Source organism: Vipera berus, assembly GCF_964194415.1.
Source record: "Vipera berus genome assembly, chromosome: 3".
NCBI lineage: Eukaryota > Metazoa > Chordata > Lepidosauria > Squamata > Viperidae > Vipera > Vipera berus.
In genome coordinates, this window is record NC_138204.1 from 169224287 (window position 1) to 169251311 (window position 27025).

At 38.8% G+C, this 27025-nt stretch overlaps 1 protein-coding gene across 3 annotated transcripts in view; it reads left to right on the plus strand.

The window, feature by feature from the left end:
* Nucleotides 1-1020: 1020 nt before the first annotated feature.
* Nucleotides 1021-27025, plus strand: part of CABLES1 (Cdk5 and Abl enzyme substrate 1) — a 76283-nt gene continuing 50278 nt past the window's right edge. For all 3 annotated transcript variants that reach the window (XR_014026006.1, XM_081324438.1, XM_081324439.1), the window contains exon 1: nucleotides 1021-1864. Coding sequence is in view for 2 of the 3 variants with exons in the window: in XM_081324438.1 (XP_081180564.1) it covers nucleotides 1179-1864 (686 nt within the window). In the remaining variant the exon portion in view is untranslated. The remainder of the gene's footprint in view (nucleotides 1865-27025) is intronic.

Sequence of the window (27025 nt, forward strand, 5' to 3'; positions counted from 1 at the left end):
AAATGCAAATACAAGTCTTGTTTTGCTGCCATGCTATTCCACAGCTGCCACGCTGGAAATTTATTTTGAAGTGTTGTGTATTTAGACTAATTTCTTCTACACATTTAATATAAATGGAGGGAAATAAGCTCACAAGCATTCAGAAGTCTTCCACCAAGCAACTTTCCCTACACGGGTCCCCTTCACCTGGATTGGATTTCAGTGTCCATAATTTCCAGGCACTAATTACAATCAGAGTTGAGGTCCAATACAACCGGAGGGCTCACAGAATGACCACAGTATATCTGGAGTCTTTAATGGACATATTTTATTCTGAAGATATCCCTGAAGAACAAGGAAAAGAATTTCGAAACCGAGGGACTTCAGCCAGTCCTAGTTTCATGGTCAAATTGGGAGTGAAATGCAAGTTTAGCCGGCTCAGGCAGGAAAAAGTAGAACATGTTATGTTCACAACGTCTTGGAAGGGCACAGTCGTTAAAAACCGACCGACAGCCCGAAGGAGATTCACCAATTTTTAAAGCCCATCAACTTCTAGGAGATGGCCCTATTTATAAGCTCCTCATGACCATGTGCCGTGCAACACAAGCGGAACTCCACCTTCCTCGCTTCCCCTCCCACTAAGCAGATTGGGGAGGAAAAAAAAGTAGAAGAAAAAACACTGGAGGAGCTTCCTTAAACCTAGTTTCCTCCTCTTCTCCTCCTCCTCTTCTCTCCCCCCCCCCATTTCTCCTTCCTCCTCCCTCTATCCTCCTCCTCCTCCTCCTGGCCGAGCTTTTGTTTTTCTCCCAAGCTATTTCCCACACGTGATTGCCGTGTTTTTACGCCGAGCGCTTGGCGGGCCGAGTGCACCTATAAACGCTAATAACTTTGGCCAAGGAGAGAAGAAAGGCAGGAGCCAGAGGAGGGGAGGAAAGGAAGAGCGGGAGGAGGGGGGGGTGCATAACTCGGGCGCTCTATCCATGCAGGCAGCGGGGGGGGGGGGAGGCGGAAGACATGCCATGCAAGCCAAAAGTCCCCTGCTTCGCGCAGCTGGCGCTCCCTCGCCTCGCCTCAGCTTGCTGCTAACCCTCCGCTCGCCGCCGGGGAGGTCGCGCCTGCCGCTCGAAGTCTCATTCTTGCCCGCTCTGAGGGAGGGACGGAGGGTGGGCGGGCGAGCGAGCGAGTGAGTGCCACAGACAATGGCGGCGGCGGCAGCGGCGGCGGCTCCTCCTGCCGCCGCCGCCGCCACCAGCAGCAGCAGCCCCGGTGGTATTAGCGGCGACGGCAGTACATTCCACCAGCAGCTGGAGCCCTGCTTAAGGAAGCCGCCGCCGCCGCCGCGCATGGACCCGCGGCGCAGGCAGGCTGCTCTCTCCTTCCTAACGAATATCTCACTGGACGGCCGGCCGGTGTTGCAGGGCGAGGAGGGCGGCGAAGAAAGCGACGACGGCGCGGCAGCCGCTGCAAGGACTGCTTCTGCTGCAGCCTGCGGTATCAGCAGCGGCGGTAGCACGCGGACTCGTCGGGGCAACCTGAGCGCTTTCCAGCCGCCCGCCCCGCAACAGTACGGAGCTTATGCCAGCGGCGGCAACGGCAGCAGCAACGTCAAGCTCATGAGCCCCCTGGGAGCGGCTGGCCAGCCGCAGCAGGGCGAAGACGACGAGCAGGAGGAGGACGAGGACGAAGATGCCTTTGCTAGCGTGCAGGTGTCCATTGCCGCCGCCGCCCTCCCGGGCTCCTCTGGGACCCCCTGTGCAAGGGGTCGCCTCAACTCTTTCACTCAGGGAATCCTGCCCGTCTCCTTCGCCAGAACCGCCCCGCAGAACTATTGCTGCGTCGAGCAAGGCCCGGTGGGCGCCAGCGCTTTTGAGCTGCAGAGGTCCAGGTAAGTGGCATCCAAAAGGGCCCCGAATGGGGGTTGGGTATCTTCAAGAGGAAAAAAATAAACCCAGAAGGAAACAAACTAGGGTTTAAATCTTACCCTGAAGCTTTTCGGTAATCTCATTTCTGAGATGTGTGTCACTCTGCACGTGCCCACCTCATATTTAAGGTGTTCCTGGGCTGGTAACTGTTACATTAGGAGCTCAGGAGAAAGCTATAGGCAGTTCTCAATTTTGACCAGTTATGTATGTATTACTGCAATTTATGTGCCGCTTAATTCCAAAAAGGCTTTGAACAGCTGTCATGAGAAATGACAGGGTTTGAGGCATCTCCAAATTGTTTCCACTTACTCCAACATGTAGGTAGAGGAGTCAGTTTTAACAGGGTGATGAGAAGAAAATATTTTCTTCATGTTCAAAGAATCTTCTGTACTTTGTGGCTCTAATATTTAGCAAAAAAGGATTTGAGTTGAACTTCAATGAAAAAAGGGATCATGTGCAAATATCATATAAGAGGAATTAGTTGTTATGCATTGATACTGTTGTAATTTGATTTTTCCACCAGTACATATCTGTAAGTTGAATTAGAAGTCTAAACACTGTCCTGGTTCACAGGTGACTTGTTGCACCTGTCTGGGCTCAGAAGCTAAAATGAATAGGGCTTGGTTAGTAGGTGGATAAGAGACTTAGGAAATCTCAAAGCTAAAAGACAGGCTAAGGAGTTAAAACACATTAGAAGAATGCAGTGGCAACCTCCTTTGTACTGTAACTAAGAGGATTGCTAGAGCATGGCATGACTTTGCCAGGAGTTGAGTTCCACATGAAGGAATCTGCCTTTTATCTACTATGCACCCATTCCTCTTTAAATAAATTTATTTAGTACAGAATTCTGAAGGGGAGAAGATATTTTAGGCCTGATAAGCTCAAGAATACAAGTATAAAATGCCTCTTAATATTGTTTTCTCTAAGTGTAGAATTGGTTGCAATGTACAGCATCCTATTTTGTAAACCCTCTAAAGTACTAGACAATTTTATTTTCTGTACAAAATTTAGCATAACTGCAGGCAGCATATAAATATTAATTTGTAGGCTTCCATGTTAAATTTAGAACTAATCTTGCCCACTATATTACATGAATGGACTTTTGGTTGCACAGTGAGACTTCTCTTTGGTTACTCTCATGCTGTGTGCAGAGTTCCTCCAGAGTAGGCTTGAGAAAGATTGGAGATGGAAGATGCCAATAGTTTCTACTTTGACAGATGGGCCAATAACAAATCCCTGAAGTTGCACAATATTGTGACTCAGTCTGACAGCAACAAGACTGCTTCATATATCTCAAAAGACTTGTCCCATCTTCCTAGAGCAAATGTTGACTTATTTTAAGAGTTTCATCTTAAAACATTTAGAACCCTGAAAGGTAATTTACAATGTGACAAAATACTCTAGTGCAGCTTTGGTAGAGTTTGAATAAATGTATTTGATTTTCCTGTAAAGTAAAATGAGTATGATGAGTTTCATTATTGATTTGAAGACAACTAACCAAATCTTGGCACTAATCTTGAAATCAGGACTTGTATCATTTTCTTATTGTGAAGTTTGGGACAATAATTTCTAAACCTGCCTTTTATTTTATTTATTTATTTATGTATTTATTTATTTAATTTAATTTGTATACCGCCCTTCTCCCGAAGGACTCAGGGCGGTGAACAGGGCAATAAATACTAAAATACTGAAATACAAAAATTAAGAAGAGATTAAACCATAATGCCCAAATACAACCAATAAATACAACCAACTTTTAGGTTAATAGAGGACTCAATTTTTGCCAATTTCAACCTCTGAAATACCACTCACTACAGATAATCCTTGATATATGACCACAATTGAGGCCAAAACCTCTGTTGCTAAACAAGGCAGTTGTTAAGTTGTACCGCATTTTAAAGGGACGCAGCTCAGTGGGTTAGGACGCTGAGCTTGTCGATCAGAAGATTGAATCCCGAGTGCCGCGTAGCAGAGTGAGCGCCTGTTACTCGTCCCAGCTTCTGCCAACCTAGCAGTTCGAAAGTACGTAAAAATGCAAGTAGAAAAATAGGGACCACTACAGTGGGAAGGTAACAGCGTTCCGTGCGCCTTTGGCGTATAGTCATGCTGGCCACATGACCACGGAGGCGTCCTTGGACAAATGCTGGCTCTTCGGCTTTGAAACGGAGATGAGCACCGGCCCCCTAGAGTTGGAAACGACTAGCACGCATGTGTGGGGTGACCTTTACCTTTACCCCATTTTACAGCCTTTTTGTCACAGTTGTTTAGTGAATCATTACAGTTGTTAAGTGAATCATAGAGTCGTTAAGGAAATCTGGGTTTCTCCCATTGACTTGTTGGAAGCTGGCTGGGAAGGTTACAAATGGTGATCACATGACCCTGGGACAGTGCAAGTGTCATAAATACATGCCAGTTTCCAAGCACCTGAATTTTTGATCAAGCAAGCATCCATGGGGATGCTGCAACAATCATAAGTGAAAATTAGTCATCAGTCATTTTTTTCAGTGCTGTCATAACTTCAAATGGTCACTAAATGATGTTTGTAAGTTGTAACTGTTTAGAAAAGCACTTAGATGTTATTAATGCTGAAACTACATACAGTAATGAAACCATCAATTAAAATGTAAAGCTATTTCTGCACCTTGATCAGATTCTCCTTTTCTATTCTGTTCCAGTTGTTAAGTTTGGTGACAAATAGAACTATAAGGGAAGAAGCTAGGCTGCTCAACTCTTACTATGGACATAAAGAAGTAGCTTGGAAATTTTCATTTATTCTTCTCTCTCCTTTTCTCTTCGGATGCTACTTGTAAACTGTCATAATGGTTTATCCCAGGGGTAGGCAACCTCGGCTCTTTTATGACTCATGGACTTCAACTCCCAGAATTCCTCAGTCAGCTGACTGAGGAATTCTGGGAGCTGAAGTCCATGAGTCATAAAAGAGCCGAGGTTGCCTACCCCTGGGATAAACCATTATTTGGGGGATCTATAATTTTCATTTTTAATGGCATCATAATTTCAAGAAATCATAGTGAAATTAATGAGAAGCAAATCTTCGTTACCTTTCTGAAGTTAAAACTGGTAGACTGCCAATTAAAATAGCACTCATATTTAATCTTTTGTATGTTTTTCTGTTGAGTGTTGATCTTAGTATCTGAAATCTTAATCCCTTCATTTATTCTCTGCTGTTATCATATGTTATTTATGACCTGATGCATTACCCCATCACTTGCATTCTGTTGTTTTTCAGTATTGATCTTGATTTAATGGGAAGCTGCTACAGCCTATTTGTTTAAAACAGTGTTTCTCAACCATGATGACTGGGGAATTCTGGGAGTTGAAGTTCACATATCTTAAAAGCTGCCAAGGTTGAGAAGCACTGGTTTAAAGAGTAAACATTTTATTTATCTTGGAACTTAGGAGGGTTGGCCCTGATTGGCTTGGATTAAGGACCATTTGGGAATTCCTAGTCTGTTGGCTGGATGAGGGAATCAAGAAAAATGATTTGGAAGAAGACTGAATAGACTTGGTAGTAGAAATGGAACAATGTGAAGAAACTTACACAAATGCCATATCCAAGAGCTGAATTTAATTCAAAGCGTCTTTATCTTACCTATTTTAAAACATTAAAGAAAGTCTTCAGTGATTGGTGAATAAATAAGAGCAACAATCTGTAAATTTTCCCCCAAGTGCTTTAAACTTGATTGATCTTAACAAAAATAATTGGCAGAAGACAAGCACTTGGTTGCTACAGTTGAAATCTCAGATTTATATTTGCCCCAGGATATTAAGTAATCTGATTGATCTGGTTAGGATTTAAAAAATGCATGTCAGAAACAAGATAGATGTTTATAAAGGTAAATATGTATTTATTTGCTACAATGTCAGATTGCTTGGATAAGGATTTATATATTTATATTAGGTTTCTCTCCTTTTTATTGTTCGTGTGTTAATGTCTGGTGGCTGCACAGACAAGTGACTGCAGTTTTCTTGGCAAGGGTTTTAAGAATTGGTTTGCCATTGCCTATATCCTTGGGCTGCAAGACACTGACTGGCCCAAGGTTACCTAGTTGACTTTATGCCTAAGGCAGGGATGGTCCCCTGGTTTCTAGGCTGATGTCTTAACCGCTACACCAAACTGGCTCTCTTTGTCCCACAGAGAAACATAATTTATTGATGAGAAAATATAGCCATGTAAATATTTCTACTTCTAAAGAAAAGAAAAAAAAATGTGACCAGATTCTAGGACAGGGGTGTCAAACTCAATTTCATTGAAGGCCGCATCAGCATTGCGGTTGCCCTCAGGGGGCCGGGTGGGTGTGGCCTGGGTAGGCGTGGCCTACTGGGTGGGTGTGGCTAAAGTGCGTATGGCCTACTGGGTGGGCATGGCCAGCTCTACATCGTTCGCATCAAGGGTGCCTATGGGGGCCTGGGCAGGAGTGGGACAGATCTGAGGGTCTCTGGCAGGAGGAGGGTCTCTGGGCCAGGGCCAAGGCAGTGGGGGCCGTTCCCTCACTGTTTCCAGGATGGCTTTGTGGGCCACATGAAACCACTTTGCGGGCCGGATCTGGCCCCCGGGCCTTGTGTTTGACATGTCTGTTCTAGGAGAAAGGTAGTTTTTATTATAAAATGAGCAGTGGTAGGCTGTAGGCTATACCAGGGGTCCCCAACCCCCGGTCTATGGACCAGTACTGGGCCATGGCATTCCGCACAAACAAGCAAAGCCCCATCTGTGAGATGTAGGCAGCACACAAAACCATGCACCCTCTGGTCTGCGGAAAAACCTCTCTCCAGGAAACTGGTCCCTGGTGCCCAAAAATTGGGGACTTCTGGGCTACACAACATGAGAAAAGTTTAATGAATGTATTCGTTAATGTGAAATAACCGATATCACAATAGTCTTCATCTTTCTTTCAAGAATATAGCATTTACAGCAAAAACCCCTGTGAGATGAAAGAGAAAGCATGTAATAGCCTTCATCCACCAAATCATGTTAATAGTAGCACAGAAGTTTAATTTCCCTAATTCAAATTTAACATTTGTTTGTGATATCCTACTCCTTCCATATTACCAATTCTACCTTGTTTTTGTTTTTGTTTACCCTTTTGGTGCATAAAGGCTTTAATTATCTCTTTTTAAAACAAAATAGAGCTAAGTTCATGCTCATAGCAAATTAAAATAAAATTGAATAATTTTTGCTTCATTGTGTTTTGGAACTGAGCCATTGTTTTGAAAACCAAGGTGCATGCTAATCCATAATATGGTTTATTTGTTGGGTATAACATGTTCCGTCAAAATAACAATTACATTTTCTTAATTTGGATTTAGCATGTTGTGTAAACACAGCTGATAAGTCCTTCCAGATTTATTTCGTCTATTTATAATAATGCCCTGGCAGTCATTTGGCATTTAGTTTAAAGCCTTGAAAATGAATTTATTTATTAAAAGATTTATATTCTCTCCTTGTGTAAAATAATTCTCAGGGTTTACCAGAGAGCCCCACAATTATACGATGGATGCAACTCACTGTTATGTGCCATATTTTCTCTGCTTCAAATATTTAATTTGAGCCTAATTTAAGAATGTTGTTATCTTATGCAGAGTGATATTATGTGACAAGCCAATTGTATACTTTACCACTAGTTGTTTGCCAGAGGTAAAACATTTCTACTGATGGGAAATTATGATCCAAAATATGTGGAAGGCACCAGATGAGAGGAAAGGAATCATGGTGACATCTCACTAAAGCTCATCCATCATTTGCCAGCTTTGCAGAAATCTCAGGAGATACGTCTTTTGAATGTTTAATTGGTTGAATCCTACTTCTAGTGATTTTTCATTTTTAATAGTATTAAGATTCTGATTAATTTTATGGAAATATAGCATATAAATAAGCAATTCTTGCCCTTTTGAACTACATGACCAACTGAATTAGATATGTCAGATCTTTTCCCCTCTATAAAATATACTACATCAGTTAAATGTTAAATAGTATTCAAATTATTAATCTGTTCACAGACAGAATATAAAACTCATATATAAATGAGATGTTCTCCATCTCAGTTCTCCTGTAAATTGTCCATATAGCTATGAAAATAGCATTACATATTTTTCAATAAATGCCAAATCATATTTTAGAATTATTATTTTTCTTTGCTAATCTAGTCATTCTAGGGACTTGGTGGAGCAGTGGGCTAATGCCTCCTTAAGTAACACCAGCTGCCTGCAATTAGTGCAGGTTCGCATCCCACCAGGCTCAAGGTTGACTCAGCCTTCCATCCTTCCGAGGTAGGTAAAATGAGGACCCAGATTGTTGGGGGCAATTAAGCTGACTTTGTAATAATGCCGCTTGGGGGGGTGTATGAAAGCCCTAATAAGCAGGCATATACATAGAATGAAGGCTACTGCTAAGCTTGTAAGCCGCCCTGAGTCTTCGGAGAAGGGCGGGATATAAATGGAATTAAAATAAATAAAAATAAAATAAAATTCTAAGGGACAATTTGTGAATTTCATGTGAACAGATCTGTCATCTCAATCCATCATTGAATGGCAAAGAGTCAACATTGATTTGTAGGAGTCACAATTGACCTTGTTGGTGGGGTCCACAATTTTGCATTTCACTGCTATTTTGGTTTGCAGTGTTGGCATGAGGCACTGGAGAATATCTCTTCTAAAACAGCATTAAGAAAATCTATGTAAATAAGAATCAACACCGATGTGATGACACATAATCGGATCAAAATATCATGTGTGATAGCTGCAAGGAAAAAATCCTTGAAAAATAAGGCAGAAATGGAAGACACTGAAAGTGCTTGGGTAGCTATCTGACTGACTGAAACTCTCGCTGCATGATTTTGTTGCAAATTCTGCTTTAAAATTGAGCAATATAATTATAAAACAAAACAAAATTACTTTCATAGGAGTCTGCAACTTAGTATTAAGTCATTGCCATTATATTCATGTTATATTCATTTTTCTGATAGGATTTATTTTATATCAAAAAATGTAGTGTTTTATGTATTCAAAAATTATCTGCTAAATACTAATTGCAGTGACACAAAATGCTACAATTTGGCTTGCATAATCTGGAGGATGCTCCTTTTTTTAGTGTTTTGATACGCATCATTTTAGTTGTTCTTTTCAAAGTAAAGAAACTGAAATGAGCCTTAAGAATAAGAAACTGAAATGCAGTATGTACAGAAGCTATCTTCTCTCCATTTAATTTTTATTTATTTTCCACACATTGTGATGTAATTGTGTATTGCTTTATGTATGTGCTACCTCATTTTGGTAGAAATATAATTTGAATTTACTATGATACAAATTCTGTATAAATATGGTTAGAATTCAGCTTCAAGGCATTTTTCCAAAGTGAAAAAAATGATACAAATTAATTACGGTATTACTCTACAGGAATCTCTCACATTTCTGATTACATATAGAAGAGATTAACTGAATAAATATACAGCAGCTTCTCCTCCTGGAAAAAGTCTTCTGACAGAACCAGTTATGCCAGTCGAAAGCAGAATTGATGTATTTGTTTATTTTGGCTACTGCATGTTCTCATGTGATACACTTTGAAATTATGGAATAGTTTATAAATTATAGATTGTATAATTATACACACACACACACACACACACACACACACAGATTAGGAACTACTGTTGACGAGTGTCTTTTAGTTTCATTTGTTCAACTAAGTTTATACACACACACACACACATTTATATTTATATTTTTATTTATTTATTTATTTTTCAGGGCACAATTCCCTAAAACTAAATGATGTAGCCTAATGTATTATTTGGTAACTTGATGTAGTTATTTTTGCACTGTGAACCTTCTTACTATTTTAGTTTACAGTTTCATCCCAATATCAGTCACAATATAAAGTTAGTTTTATTTACTTTTTTAACTGTATGACATTATTATATAAACCAGGACCTGGTTTAAGAAAAGCTCAGTGAAAATTCTTCTCATTGATTTGAGTAACCAATTAGAATATGTAGCTTACATTGCATAATCAAAATTCTCAGGTTGGGGAAGACCAAGATCTTATCAATGATGCTGTACTTTGAAGGCACTTAAAAGTAAATACAACTTTGTCTCTGATTGTTAATGTGATATCAGAAACTAGTAGTCTCATTTTTTATTTGCTGCATTTGCCATGTTGATCAGATTTGCTCACCCGGCAAACTTGTGGATCACTAATTGCAGATATTGCATAAGGCACCATGTTAGAAGAGACATCTGATGTATGAGAGACATTGGGGAATCTTCTTGTTCTTGGTGGGGTCCACAATTTTGCATTTCACTGCTACTTTGGTTTGCAGTGTTGGCACGAGACATTGGAGAATATCTCTTCTAAAATTGCATTAAGAAAATCTATGTAGTCATTAAGAATGAACACCAAGGTGATGGCACATAATCAGATCAAAATATGGGTGATAGCAGCTGCTTATTTGTTAGTAAAGAAAAAATCCTTGAAAAATAAGATAGGGAAAAATGGAAGACACTGAAAGCACTTGGGTACTAGCTATCTGACCGACTGAAACTCATTGCACGATTTTGTTGCAAATTCTGCTTTAAAATTGATCAATAAAATTGATCAATAAACATACTCATTGAACTATTTGTATTTTGTTATGCAGATATTAGTGAATATGTTATGCATATGCTTAAAAATTTCTTAATCTTGAGAATTATTTATGGACTTCAACTCCCTGAATATAGGCTTGTGTGTGTGTGTGTGTGCTGACTCACTGAGCTGAACTAATGTCTTTCATCAAGCAGTTTCATTAAAGCATATTTACCTGCAGTTATACAGAATTTATGTACTCCTTTCACATTTACAGATGGCAAAAGTTCACACCTGAATGAGTAAATCTTTTGTTTAAACTAGTGTTACTCAGTCATATATATATATATATATATATATATATATATATATATATATATATATATATATATATATATATATATATATATGTATATATGTATATGTGTGTGTGTGTGTATATATGTATATATATATGTATGTATGTCAAATGTTAACTATTTAGATTACCTTGCTAGGCCCCAAACATGGGGCAAATCTTTATTTCCTGTTTTCAGCCTATCTTGAAGGCCATCGAACAGGCTGTAGTCACACCGGATAGTTCATATATTTGTGTAAATTACTAACAAAGAATTAAGGGAGACTGAAATGCATTTCAGTCTCCCTTAATTCTTTGTTAGTAATTTACATATATATATATATATATATATATATATATATATATATATATATATATATATATATATATATATATATATATGTAGGTCTAGAGTCTCGGGTTTCTTCCCGCGTTCCTTTCATCTTCAGAAAGTTGTGGCGACGTTTCGACGAAATCCCATCCGTCATCATCAGGCCGGAGTATTCCTCCTGCTGCTTTCAGGAGCAATGCGTGGTCTGTCTGTTCCTTTCCTTCCAACTGCTGGTGGGGCTGTGTTCCGACTGGGTGGAGGCGTGGCTGCTTTCTGATTGGGTGGGGGTGTCATCCGACTGGGTGGAGGCGTGGTTGTCTTCTGATTGAGTGGAGGCGTGTCTGTCTTCTGATTGGGTGGATGTGTGGTTGTCTTCCGATTGGTTGGAGGCGTGGCTGTCTTCTGATTGGGTGGGGTGTGTTCTGAATGGGTGGGGTTTTTTGTTGTGTCGTAATATCCTGAGTGTTGTGATTTGGTGTCTTGAGGAGTGGGCTGTGTAGTGGCCTCCAAAGCTTTGGCTTGGCTCCGAGTTCGAGGACCCGCCATGCATCTCTGGTATGGGTCAGTCAGGTTCGTGTGTGCGTTCTTCTGCTTGGGTGATAGCACTTTTGCTTGACTTGTTCTGTCTTCTGTGTGGGAGAGTTTTTGTTCTGGGTGTGGATGAGTCTTGCTGGGGCTGGTGGCATTTGGGGTTGTTTGTTGGTTTTTTAAATCCTTGTTTGCTGAAATTCGTTTGTCTATCAATGCTGGTTTCCAAATGGCATGTAGGCGGGAGGTGTCGTCTCGCTTGTTCATACTGTCTGGGTGTTTTTCTATTTCAATGGCTTCTCTGATTATTCTGCTATTGAGATGTTCTATTTTGGCGATTGTTTTTGTACCTTCAAAATTGATGTTGTGTCCTGTAGTGTTTATGTGTTGTACTAGTGAAGATGTTCGATTTTTCTTCTGTACCGAGTTCTTATGTTCTTCTACACGTACCTCTATTCTTCTGTTAGTCTGTCCGATGTATGTTGCTGGACAGGAGGCGCATGGGATTTGGTATATGCCCTGGTTTTCCAGTTCTATTTTGTCTTTGGGATTTCTCAGGATGGTTGATATCTTTCTGTCAGTGTTAAATGCGGTTTTGATGTTATGTTTGCGTAGTACTTTACTGATTTTGTCGGTTGTTCCTTTTATGTAGGGCAAGATGGCTCGTCCGTTGTTCTGTTCTTCTTCTTGGATGTTTTTCTGTTTCGGAGTCCGCTGCTGAATTATATTGGTGATTTTGTTTTTTTGGAACTTGTTTGCTGTCAATATGTCTGTCAGGGTGTGTAGTTCTGTTTGTATATGTGTTTCATCTGCAAGGCGTCTGGTTCTTGTTATTAGTGTTTTGGCTACTGAATTTATTTGTGCTGGGTGATGATGTGATTGCGCATTGAGGTAACGGTTGGTGTGTGTTTTCTTTCGGTAGACTGTGTGTCCTAGAGTTCCATTTTGTTTTTTGTATATAAGTACATCCAGGAAAGGTAACTGGTTGTTTGTTTCAATCTCCATGGTGAATTTTATTTTGGGATGTAGGCTATTCAGGTGTGTTAGGAAGTTTTCTAGCTCCTTTCTTCCGTGGGGCCAGATCACGAAGGTGTCATCCACATATCTGAGCCACAGTTTTGGTTTGTTTGTAGTCTTTTCTAGAGCGTTAGTTTCAAATTCTTCCATGAAAAGGTTGGCGATAACTGGTGATAGAGGGGATCCCATTGGTGCACCTTCTATTTGTTTGTATCTCTGGCCTCTGTGTATGAAGTATGTGTTTGATAAGCAGTGTTCTGCTAGTTCTATAATATGGTTTGGTGGTTGGTATTTGCTTCTTATTGTTGATAGAGCTTCTTGGACTGGCACCTGGGTGAATAGTGATACCACATCGAAGCTGACTAGCAAGTCTTTTTGGTCTATCTGTAGATTTTTCACTAATTCTATAAAGTGGTATGAGTTTTGGACATATGAAGCTGCCATTTCTGCTAGAGGTTGTAATTGTTTTGCTAGGTATTTAGCTAAGTTTTGTAGTGGTGAGCCTATAGAACTTACTATGGGTCTTAGTGGGATTCCATCTTTGTGTATTTTGGGGAGGCCATATAGTTTTGGGCATCTGGATGACTTCTCCCTAGGAATGATTGTTTGTTGGATTTCTTGGCTTATAGAAGTTGATTTTATCTTTTTCTTGGTGGTCTTTTCTAGATAGGTTGTGGGATCTGTATATATAGGTTTGTATGTAGTTTCTTTGAGTAAGTTGGACAGTTTCTCTTCATAGTCCGATGTGTCCATTACCACTGTAGCATTGCCTTTATCTGCTGGTAGTATGATTATGCTGTTGTCTTTTCTTAGGTTTTGCAATGCTGCTTGTTCTTCTTTTGTTAGGTTGCTTTTGGGTGGTTTGCTTGTGCATAGGATGTGGGTGACTTCATGTCTGACTTGGTCTGCTTCGTCTGTATTGAGTTTAGTTAAGCTGGTTTCCACTCCACATATGATGGTTTCTGTGGGAATTTTCTTTGGTGCAACAGCGAAGTTGAAACCTTTTGCTAGGACGTTTGTTTCTGCTGTTGTTAGTCTTCTGTGGGAGATGTTATGCACTACTTCTTGTAGATGTTGTTGTGGTGTGGTTGTTTGGTTGTTGTAGTTCTCTAATTGTTTGAGTTTCTTTGAATGTCTGTTGTTTTTATAGATGGTCTCTGTTTCTGCTCTCCAAACCGCCAGTTGTTTCACTTTGTCCCATAGTATTGGGTGAATAATGTTGCTGAGTTTGAGATGTAATGTTAGTAGGTCCTTGTTTGTTTGGTCTAATTGAAATCTTTTATTGTGGAGTTCATTTCTTAGTAATGCCATTTCTGTTCTTCTTAGAATGCGTTTGGTTGAAGTGGTATTGATGTGGAATTTCAATTTGAAACAATTTGGTCTTATATTTTGGTCTCGACATTGGCATAGGAAAGGTATGTCACTTAGTATTCTTGCTCTTCGTACTTCTAACTTTTCGTAAGTCCTGGTTAGTTGGTAGATGTCCTCCCCGTAGAGGTATGATATTTGTTTTCGTAGATTCTCGCGGGTGTCTGTATGTGTAGGTCTAGAGTCTCGGGTTTCTTCCCGCGTTCCTTTCATCTTCAGAAAGTTGTGGCGACGTTTCGACGAAATCCCATCCGTCATCATCAGGCCGGAGTATTCCTCCTGCTGCTTTCAGGAGCAATGCGTGGTCTGTCTGTTCCTTTCCTTCCAACTGCTGGTGGGGCTGTGTTCCGACTGGGTGGAGGCGTGGCTGCTTTCTGATTGGGTGGGGGTGTCATCCGACTGGGTGGAGGCGTGGTTGTCTTCTGATTGAGTGGAGGCGTGTCTGTCTTCTGATTGGGTGGATGTGTGGTTGTCTTCCGATTGGTTGGAGGCGTGGCTGTCTTCTGATTGGGTGGGGTGTGTTCTGAATGGGTGGGGTTTTTTGTTGTGTCGTAATATCCTGAGTGTTGTGATTTGGTGTCTTGAGGAGTGGGCTGTGTAGTGGCCTCCAAAGCTTTGGCTTGGCTCCGAGTTCGAGGACCCGCCATGCATCTCTGGTATGGGTCAGTCAGGTTCGTGTGTGCGTTCTTCTGCTTGGGTGATAGCACTTTTGCTTGACTTGTTCTGTCTTCTGTGTGGGAGAGTTTTTGTTCTGGGTGTGGATGAGTCTTGCTGGGGCTGGTGGCATTTGGGGTTGTTTGTTGGTTTTTTAAATCCTTGTTTGCTGAAATTCGTTTGTCTATCAATGCTGGTTTCCAAATGGCATGTAGGCGGGAGGTGTCGTCTCGCTTGTTCATACTGTCTGGGTGTTTTTCTATTTCAATGGCTTCTCTGATTATTCTGCTATTGAGATGTTCTATTTTGGCGATTGTTTTTGTACCTTCAAAATTGATGTTGTGTCCTGTAGTGTTTATGTGTTGTACTAGTGAAGATGTTCGATTTTTCTTCTGTACCGAGTTCTTATGTTCTTCTACACGTACCTCTATTCTTCTGTTAGTCTGTCCGATGTATGTTGCTGGACAGGAGGCGCATGGGATTTGGTATATGCCCTGGTTTTCCAGTTCTATTTTGTCTTTGGGATTTCTCAGGATGGTTGATATCTTTCTGTCAGTGTTAAATGCGGTTTTGATGTTATGTTTGCGTAGTACTTTACTGATTTTGTCGGTTGTTCCTTTTATGTAGGGCAAGATGGCTCGTCCGTTGTTCTGTTCTTCTTCTTGGATGTTTTTCTGTTTCGGAGTCCGCTGCTGAATTATATTGGTGATTTTGTTTTTTTGGAACTTGTTTGCTGTCAATATGTCTGTCAGGGTGTGTAGTTCTGTTTGTATATGTGTTTCATCTGCAAGGCGTCTGGTTCTTGTTATTAGTGTTTTGGCTACTGAATTTATTTGTGCTGGGTGATGATGTGATTGCGCATTGAGGTAACGGTTGGTGTGTGTTTTCTTTCGGTAGACTGTGTGTCCTAGAGTTCCATTTTGTTTTTTGTATATAAGTACATCCAGGAAAGGTAACTGGTTGTTTGTTTCAATCTCCATGGTGAATTTTATTTTGGGATGTAGGCTATTCAGGTGTGTTAGGAAGTTTTCTAGCTCCTTTCTTCCGTGGGGCCAGATCACGAAGGTGTCATCCACATATCTGAGCCACAGTTTTGGTTTGTTTGTAGTCTTTTCTAGAGCGTTAGTTTCAAATTCTTCCATGAAAAGGTTGGCGATAACTGGTGATAGAGGGGATCCCATTGGTGCACCTTCTATTTGTTTGTATCTCTGGCCTCTGTGTATGAAGTATGTGTTTGATAAGCAGTGTTCTGCTAGTTCTATAATATGGTTTGGTGGTTGGTATTTGCTTCTTATTGTTGATAGAGCTTCTTGGACTGGCACCTGGGTGAATAGTGATACCACATCGAAGCTGACTAGCAAGTCTTTTTGGTCTATCTGTAGATTTTTCACTAATTCTATAAAGTGGTATGAGTTTTGGACATATGAAGCTGCCATTTCTGCTAGAGGTTGTAATTGTTTTGCTAGGTATTTAGCTAAGTTTTGTAGTGGTGAGCCTATAGAACTTACTATGGGTCTTAGTGGGATTCCATCTTTGTGTATTTTGGGGAGGCCATATAGTTTTGGGCATCTGGATGACTTCTCCCTAGGAATGATTGTTTGTTGGATTTCTTGGCTTATAGAAGTTGATTTTATCTTTTTCTTGGTGGTCTTTTCTAGATAGGTTGTGGGATCTGTATATATAGGTTTGTATGTAGTTTCTTTGAGTAAGTTGGACAGTTTCTCTTCATAGTCCGATGTGTCCATTACCACTGTAGCATTGCCTTTATCTGCTGGTAGTATGATTATGCTGTTGTCTTTTCTTAGGTTTTGCAATGCTGCTTGTTCTTCTTTTGTTAGGTTGCTTTTGGGTGGTTTGCTTGTGCATAGGATGTGGGTGACTTCATGTCTGACTTGGTCTGCTTCGTCTGTATTGAGTTTAGTTAAGCTGGTTTCCACTCCACATATGATGGTTTCTGTGGGAATTTTCTTTGGTGCAACAGCGAAGTTGAAACCTTTTGCTAGGACGTTTGTTTCTGCTGTTGTTAGTCTTCTGTGGGAGATGTTATGCACTACTTCTTGTAGATGTTGTTGTGGTGTGGTTGTTTGGTTGTTGTAGTTCTCTAATTGTTTGAGTTTCTTTGAATGTCTGTTGTTTTTATAGATGGTCTCTGTTTCTGCTCTCCAAACCGCCAGTTGTTTCACTTTGTCCCATAGTATTGGGTGAATAATGTTGCTGAGTTTGAGATGTAATGTTAGTAGGTCCTTGTTTGTTTGGTCTAATTGAAATCTTTTATTGTGGAGTTCATTTCTTAGTAATGCCATTTCTGTTCTTCTTAGAATGCGTTTGGTTGAAGTGGTATTGATGTGGAATTTCAATTTGAAACAATTTGGTCTTATATTTTGGTCTCGACATTGGCATAGGAAAGGTATGTCACTTAGTATTCTTGCTCTTCGTACTTCTAACTTTTCGTAAGTATGTATATACACATACACATACACACATACACACATACACACATACACACACATATTGTGTGTGAGAGAGCCTTAAGAATAAGAAGTAGTAGCGGCCTGCACACCTAACAGTGCGCAAATCATATAACAAAATCAAAAATAGTGGTGGTACATTCAGAGCAAGTGCATCTGAGATTCCTTTCATCTCAGCATGTCTAACTTAGTTCAATGCAACACTTGTTTTGCAGCTGTCTTTCGCAACACTCTTTTCAAACTGGGAAACTGTCCTATCTGTACACAAATCACTAGTCTACAAAGTCAGATTACTCACCTGTAATCTGTGCTGTTCAGGCAGAAATCATGTGTTCAGCCCTCCTACTCTACCGAGCCTCCAGAGCCTCCACGCTAAACTGAAAGAAAAACTAACCAGTGGAACAACCTGCCTCCAGAAGTGGTGAATGCTCCAACACTGGAAGTTTTTAAGAAGAGACTGGCCAGCCATTTGTCTGAAATGGTATAGGGTTTCCTGCCTGAGCAGGGGGGTTGGACTAGATGACCTCCAAGGTCCCTTCCAACTCTACTATTACTATTACTATTATTATTATTATTATTATTATTATTATTATTATTATTATTATTATTATTATTATTATTATTATTATTATATAAAATGCTACATTTTTTATTTTCAATTGAAAGAACAGCCACTTGGTGTTAGATCTATGCCATCTATTATGAATGAAGCAATATAGTCACTTTCTGCATTACAGTATGCATAACTTGTTTTCACAAGGCTTCCTGAAACTGCTATAAAAATATAATCAGAATTCCTTTAATTTATGTTAACAGTTTATATAGTAAATTAAATTTAATGGGGATATCATTTGTGTGATTTGGGTAGGGATTTGCTTTTTCCTGCCCTCCCCCCTAATATTTTGTAAAATTGTTAGATGTTAGAATGCTAATAAAGGTTTAGGGTTAGGTCCAATTGTGACCGACTCAGGGTGGTGGTGTTCATCTCCAGTTCTTAGCTGCGTTGTGTGAGAGATGCTTCTATCATGTGGCCAGCAAGAAAGTATGGAATGTAGTAACCTTTCCATTGAAGCCATACCTAATTATCTACTTGTATTTGAATACTTTCAAATTGCTAGGTTGGCAGGAGCTGGGGCGAGGAACGGGAGTTGATTCTAATACATGAATTGATATCAGATCTTGGTGGGCAGAAATGGTGGTGGATGGTAATTTGTAGTCATAGGAGGAAAGATTTCCAATTGCTTGGCAGTAACAATAATAAAATCACACACAGCCTGGTTCTAGGTAAACATTTAAATAGAAGTAGAATTTTGAGAAGTCTGTTTGTTGTTCCATCCTGAGAAGTGCTCCATTCTGTTCCAAGAACATGGTGAAGGAAGGAGTACATTGGAAGGTTTACTTTCTCAGTGATTGCTTGGTCAGATGGGCAAATTGTTGCGTGTCTTAGCCCTTTGAAGAAGGCAGGGTCAAGAAGCAGGCATAGTAGGAATTTCAGGAAAATTCGTTATTATTATAAGGTAAATTAAGAGAATCTTGAAAGACTGTCAGGATTACTTTCTGCCCCATCTTACACCAAATGAAACCAGGGCACGGTTATTTTCAATTTCTTTTTCATGCTTTCTTAGGACTAAGCATTCCGAAAGTTCCTCTTAGCAATTCATTGGTTCCTTCCTCATTCCCAAGGCCAAGTCTACTTTCATTCATGCACACCCACCTTCAGAATCATCCCCCCTCCCACCTGCAAAGACCACTTAAGGAAATGGACACAGAATCCCTTCTCCCTTTCTCCTGCAGGGCAATAGGAAAGAGGAAGGAATAATGGGTATGTTCTCCACCTTGAGCTATTTAGAAAAATTATTAAGGGTGGAATATAAATAAATAATAAATAAAATGACAGAAAAAGCTGGAGAGATATGGAAGGTATACCCTCCTCTCCTGTTATTCAGCAACCATCACTGGAGGCTCTACTGTAGCATGAAGCAAAGAGTCTTCTTCATCCTGGGAGTCATTGTCTATTGATAGCAGCAGCAGTTCATGGGGACAAGGTATATGTGGGAAATTCAGATGGAATTGTTGGACACATATGACCTCTATTCAGTGAATTGTAGATGTCCCCTCTTATGTGTAGAATCCAGAATTCGTTCCATCTAGTACTTCTCTTATCCAACCACCAAAGCCAGAGTGGGGGATGGGGAGGGAAGAACAGGTGCAGAATGCAAGGGATATGGCTGTTTCTCTTGAACAAAAAGTAACTGGTAAAATATCAGATGAATCATCACTGAAGCAGAGAATTTCAGACATAAGGCCTGTGGATTAATTTGATGGATAACAGGGAAAGTGTGAATAACTTTGGAATTTTGAATTCAGCTTCTTAGAACAGGTTGGTCAGTTGACTAAATTCTTTTTTTAAAAAAATATATTTTATTGGTTTTTTGCAATAACAATCTTTAGTGCTTAGTAAGCAGCGTGTTGTCTGGGTTCATATATTTGAAAAAACAATTTCTATAATTCCATAATCAATATATTAATAGTATGTTTCCTTGATCATCCCTTCTTCCAATGGTATTCTCCTTTGTCAACATTATTTATTTATTTTTTTTATTTTCCATTTATATCCCGCCCTTCTCCGAAGACTCAGGGCGGCTTACAAGCTTAGCAGTAGATAAATATAATACTATTTAGATAAATATAATACTATTTTCAATATATACAAGGTTGTATATAAACATTTTTTTGTGTTTGTACAGATAATGACATCCATATATAACATCTTTTTTAATTAAATTATGTTTCAATTGTATTTGTAAAAGTCATCTTGTTAGGTCACTATGTGTCCTGTTTTCAAAATTCTTATTTAAACTTAATTTCCCCTCAGTATTCAAACCATTCTTATCAATCATAGTTTGCTCAAAATTAATTGCCTAAATATCCAAACTTTTCATTTACATATCCCATCCCAATATTTTCATATTTCATGTATTATAAAGATACCATACTACTTATATGTCCTATAACATCCACATATAACATCTTTTCTGAACGGCTTGTATTTCAACTATATTTGTAAAAGTCATCTTGTTGAGTCACTAGATGTCCTGTTTTCAAAAATCTTATTTAAGCTTACTTTCCCCTCAGTATTCAAATCATTCTTCTTAGTCATAATTCTCTCAAATTTAATTACCTTTAAATGTCTAAATTTACATACATCATCCCAGTATTTTAACATTTTATATGTTATAAAAATACTATACTACTTATATCTCTTACTGTAGGGCCCCTTTATATCCAAAATTATCTATTCTTTTAGTCATATTCAAACAAATATTTAATCATGTAGTACTCCATCTGATAAGTCGAATCAGATCTCTTAAGTCTAACTTTAGTCTTCTTCATTTGCCATATAGCTTTCCAAGTTAGTATATTCCGCTTGCGAGGAAGTTCCTGTACTTTTGTGGGTGTTGTTGGGAGAGTGAAGGATAGGTTGAGTAGGATGTACGCTTTTTGCCTCCCAGTCTTTGATGATTTTCCTGGCAGCTCTATAATCCATTTTTGTTAAATCTTCTTTCTTATCCTCGAATTTGTTTTGAAGTCCTGTCGGATAAAATATCTTTTCCATTTTCATTGTTGTAGTAAAATCTTGTAGATTTTTTTCTGTTTGTGTTAAGTTATAGTTCTCTTCATTTGTAGCTTCCCTATTTAAGTCACTTTCTTCTACTTTGTGTTTTGTTATCTGATTTGTTTGTTCACTCTTTATCACTGTTTTCTGAGAACGTTTTAATTGTAAGTTTAGATTGAAGATGTGCTCATTTATGTCATCAAAAGAGCCTTGGTGGAGCAGTGGGCTAATGCCTCCTTAAGTAACACCAGCTGCCTGCAATTAGTGCAGGTTCGAGTCCCACCAGGCTCAAGGTTGACTCAGCCTTCCATCCTTCCAAGGTAGGTAAAATGAGGACCCAGATTGTTGGGGGCAATAAGCTGACTTTGTAAAAATGCCGCTTGGGGGCCCCGAAAGCCCTAATAAGCAGGCATATACATAGAATGAAGGCTATTGCTAAGCACATTGATTTGTGCTTCTTAGATTGTAAGCCGCCCTGAGTCTTCGGAGAAGGGCGGGATATAAATGGGATTAAAAAAAATTGTTTTTGATCTTATTGTGGTTTGAAATTATTGTCTTTGAATCTGTTGTAGCATTGTGTACTGTTCTTCCTGAAAAGTACTTGTCTCGTTTTGGAGTATTACTCCTGCAGATCTCTGATGTTCCAGGCTAGATCTTTCAGATGGGAATATTTGGCGTGGTTTCCTGTCCCTTTTAGATAAATATGCAATATCCATTTTGTCTCTTCCCCCTCCCCCGGTCAAATAATCTTTCGCCAATATCACACTCTCTGTAGTTAGCTTTATCGAACCAGCCAATCTCAAAATCAAAACCACCAAATCTTATATAGTTCTTATCTTAATATATAGATTTTGTAATACAATGCATTTTCAGTTGTCAAGATATCAGTGAAAGCAGTATTTTATAACAATTCTATTCAGGGGTCAGTTATTAACCAGTCAGAGTTGCAATCCAGAGTGTTTAGCCATCTTGAAGCCTTATCTAGTAAGTTCCCCCCTAGAAGATTAGCCAAGAGAGTTGACTAAATTCTTGAGTGTGAAGAACTCCCTTCTCCTGAGGAAAAATTTTTGCGGGAGAAGATACCTGGAAGCTTCTGTGCTTTTGAATCTTTCATGGGAGCGGTGGCTAGCTCTGGGGAAAGAAAGTCAAGGAAACATTAAGTCCGAACCCAATGTCTGTGGTAATCTCTTCTGGGTGTAGGATGAAATCTAATTGACCAGATTTCTAGGCACAGGCAGTAACTAGATATAGTGAGATTAGGATTCAAGTTTATGTTGTCTCAAAATCATGCCTCACATGTTTTCTACAAATCAGATTTTCTCTGGCACCTAATTGCTATCTTAGATGGAGCTATCCATTTTTTCATTCTCTTTTGAAGCTTAATCTTTTTTTTTAAGTGTAACACCATTGGGTATTTTCTTGCCACTGTTTTTTGTAAATAAATGTTATAACACAATTTCAAAAAGATGTTTTTTAAAAAGAGGACAACCATTTGTCTGAAATGGTGTAAGGTTTCCTGCTTGAGCGGGGGGTTGGACTAGAACAGGGCTTTTCAACCTTTTCACCCATTGTACCACTTTTAGGATATGGCAACATCCAAGTACCACGTCGCCTAGCAAGGTGTCAAAAAATTGATGACCCCCAAAAAAATAAAAAAGGAAAAAAGTGATGAAGTACAGGTAGTCCTTCACTTACAACAGTTTGCTTAGTGACTGTTTGAAGTTACAGTGGCACTGAAAAAGTGCCCCCCAAGCCACAGCTGAGCAAGACACCTGCCTGGCGGTGCTCTTCCTCCTGTCTGAGGTTTTCATTGTTGTGAGCATTTTTGTTGAGGATTGGCAATGGGGGTGGGGTGGGGTGGTGTTTTATTCCCCCCGTCTGCTGGATGGTTGCAGCAGGTTTTGGTCACTTCACATGTACCCTGGGACACTGTGACAGTCATAAATATGAATCAGTTGCCAAGCATCTGAATGTAAATCACAAGACCCTGGAGATGCTGCAACATTCCAGCTGATCGGTGCTTCTTCTGGGCTCAGCAGAAGCACCAGGATCAGCGCCGAGCTCCAGCAGGAGCCTGGCACTGATCCTGGCGCTTCCACTGAGCCCTGACAGCCCTGCAGCTCCAGCCATCTCTCACTCAGGCTTGTGCGCTGCTTCCACCGGTGTAGCTCATTCCCCTCCCCTGGTACCACTTTTCTAGGATGGTCGCATACCACCTGCCAAGTACCAATGTACCACAGGTGGTACCCGTACCACTGGTTGAAAAGCCCTGGACTAGAAGACTTCCAAGTTCCCTTCCCAGTTAGTTTCTTGGGAAGTTATAATCTGAAAAGAAGCCTTTGCAGATTGACTGTTAGTTATTAAGGTTAATATACTCAATAAATGTCTATGTGTGTATGTATGTATTATACATGCATATACATACATATACTGTATATGTGTATATACACACACACACACACACACACCTATAACACTAGTTAAAAAAAGATATGAGGAAATATTAGCAAAGAGAATAATGGTTGCAACATCTCAGAGCGACTGGGTGGAATAGATTCAGTTGGAACAAAACAGACAAGAGTAACCTCTTTTCCATATTGATGGGTGTTGGCATCAAAATGTCAAATGCAAATAAAGAAGGGGCAGAACTTGTATTGTACCATAACAATGCATGTTTTGATGAAATGTTGGCTTGGTACACACATCCTTGATGTTATCTCCTGTATTACTGGCATATTGTTTTAGGACAAATTATTGTCATTATAATTAAATGAAATAAAAAGTCCTCTTTATTGTATACCAGAACACCTATGACTTATGTACTGGTGATAAATATATAAACTTTATGCTCACTTTTTTAAAACTGATGGTATTTGAAAAGGGATTAATGTTCATCGTCTGTCTTTCACACATAATCTTTCTTTTTATCATCTTCCATCATGTTGCATCTTGCTTTTAATATTGTAGCCTATGTGGAGACATGTGATTGACTTGAAATTCTTTTTTGTCCCATTGACATTTCTGGTCAACTTATTTATATAAGAATAATTCTGCAACATTTATTAGACAGGTTTTATAGAATTACTGAGATAGATTTTTGGAGGGCCTAAACCAGGGGTAGGCAACCTCGGCTCTTTTATGACTCATGGACTTCAACTCCCAGAATTCCTGAGTCAGCATTTTGTACTGGCAACAAAACCCCCCCAGAAAAATAAAAGCAGTTCCACTTACTCTGCTGCTTCAGTTTGACCTTTGTATAGTTTTAAATGATTACTGAACAATCAACACTTCCCTAAAATAGGCATAGTTTAATTAGGAGTTTGAATTTACTGTTAGCAACATCTACAGAATTTTGATTTGCTTGTTTGATTAGGCAGTCTACAAATCATTAAGTGGAAGTAGATATTTATATAGGTGCCCAGATAAAATAAGTAATCTGACAATACTGTTAAGTTGCCATACTATTCAGTTGTGCTTGCTCTTTAAGGACAAGTATGTATAGCACAATTTTTTAATACTTTTAAAATTGCAAGTCAAAAATTAAATTATTTTACTAAAGGAAATATATTTCTTTCAAAAAATTGAGGTCTCTACAGAACTGGTCATGACCTAAGTCCTGATATGTCAAATGCACAGATGAAACTGTTATTTATAGGCATGTCCTTGTAAATTGTGATGTTTTTGTTTATGTTCTCATGTCTATCTTGTAAAAATTATTCAATTGATGTTTTTGTAATACATTGTAATGATCTCTTGCCCTTTCATGTACTATAGAAATCAAGTAATTCTTTATTTCTATTCTGCTTAAGGCTGTTGAATGGAATACATGGTGAGGGAAACAGGTCAGAATCTAGATCCCAGTGCAAGATGAAAGGCGAATTGTTATATCTGAAATTAATTACATGAAAGCTATCATTTGTGAACTAGTGAGTTGTCAACTGGTTGGATAACCCACACTCAGAGAAAGTAAGAATTTATGGCTTTAACTTACATAGAGTGAAGGAGAAAGTTTGCTATGTATTTGTGATTTTGACATATTGTATGATAAAGTTGGTAAGCTTGGATTATAGGATGTTTTGCATCAATAGGGAGCTGAAGGTTGATTGCCTGAGAGAATAAATAGAAACTTTAGCAAATAGTTCAGCTTTGAGCAAAGATTAAGACAAAGTTGTGTGAATGAGAGCAAAAATTTTGTAATATCGTATTATGTAAAATTTGGGGTAAATTTCCTACAATGTAATCATTTTGTAAAGAACCAGGATATCCTAGATTGCCTTTCAATAACATTCTTACTTTTCACTAATTTTTTTATTAAAACAAGAGCAGTTAATTTCTAGTTCTGGATGTCTCTCAAAAATACTTTTATAATGAGCAAATCAGGAAATAGCAGCAATATATATTAGCAACCAAACATGAATAATTTATGGGGAAAAATCTGGCTGTTGGCATAACATCATCTGCAGCTTATGGTGTAGCTGAGACTGGCATATTGTCTACTTGTTGGTATTTGGGAATGGGCCGCACATTATGTCTGTTGCTTTTCAAGTTTAGAATCATTGGAAACTGCAAGGAAGAAACTGAGATTAGATATAGTTCAAAATAAAACATCACCAGTTTTTTCTAACATGTAAAATTTAATAAGACTTTTAAGAAGAGCAAGATTAGCAGTGGCTAATTCAGTAAAATTTAGTCTTATTCTCCTGGGGCCTTAGGCAAACAATTATTGCAAAGGTAATAGAATCTCTGTTAGAGCATCAGTTTATTTTTTTTTTTTAATAATTTATTGATTTCTCAACATTAGCAAGGAACAGTGTGCTTGGCTTTTACATATTTTAGTCCATCCTGGTTCTCTAATTCCAATCATAAATGATATGCAATAGCAACATACTTTCAGTGATTACAGTGCTGGAGAACTGTAAGGGTATATAAATATTCTCTTATCAGAAGTGATACATTCCATTTTTCTGAAAGATACTTTAGGGGTATACAGATCCAAATCAATTCGAGCAGTAAGGGCAGAGTTGGATATATCCCCTATACAAAATCATTTGGTAGTTAAAATTATTCAACTCCTGGCTGAAGACTTTATTTATGAATCCAGATAAATTGCTCTAGTTGTGTTTCAAAGGCACTTAATAGGTCTCCTTGTATTTGGACTGTCCAACTTTCAAATGCCATCTCACAATATGGTTTTGCTGACTACTTCTCAGTCCAATCAGACAAGACTGAGAAAGCTTAAAGCCAAAGGTCTTAGATGTTGCTGCCCAAGATGATACTACCTTCCTTAAATGTCCTTGAAGTGACTGGCTCAACACAAATCACCTCCCAGATAGAAGCGTATTTAACAACTTACATAACCCAACAACAGCTTTTTCTCTAGAGGTTTTTTGGGAACAACTAGATACCATGGTAAGATACTGTATGAAAAGTTTTATTTGAAGACAGATTGTCTATGATGCACCAGGTGTTGAAGACATCACACATATTGTATCCTATTTGATTACAATTACAGATTATTCTATAGAAAGGACCGTTTACTTAAACACTTATTTAGAAATTAAAAGATATTGGGACCTCTCCCCCAAAAGAATTTTTTACTTCTTATAGAGTGTGAATCTGCATATCGCTACCAAGACTAATTTTTGTATCAAAGGCCATTTTGATGAGGATAATTACTTAGACCAGATTGGGATTGACTCCATGAGTGATGTTATTTCTGTATCAGTTTGATAGCTTCTTTATACGGTCAGACAGCTAATCAATTAAATGCATTTCCATTATTGTTGTATATTTTTATCTCCCATTGGATATTAATGGATTATAATGAAATAAAAAATATTGGTAATATTTCCAGAAAGTAGTTTTCATACAGTGTTATACAATTCTGCATTGAGAATGAACCAGTGTACCCAAATGTAGTTTGAGCAAAAATTGCATGGAATTCCATTTCCATAACAACTGCATTCAGATAGCAAATTATTTTCTGGTCTAAATGAAAGATTTCGGCTACTCTTTCCCATCTGTGTGCTTTAGCTCCATTGGACTGTTTCAAAAATTTGCATTAATGTGGTTGTACCTCCTTCTTTTTTTATTCTTTCCCTTATATGTTTGTGAATTACCTCATTTCCATGCAAAATAAATCCAGATGCTGATTTAATATGCCAGAACATGACTGCCATTATGTAGATACATCCAATCCATGTTTTTGCTCCTTTTTCATGAGCAGA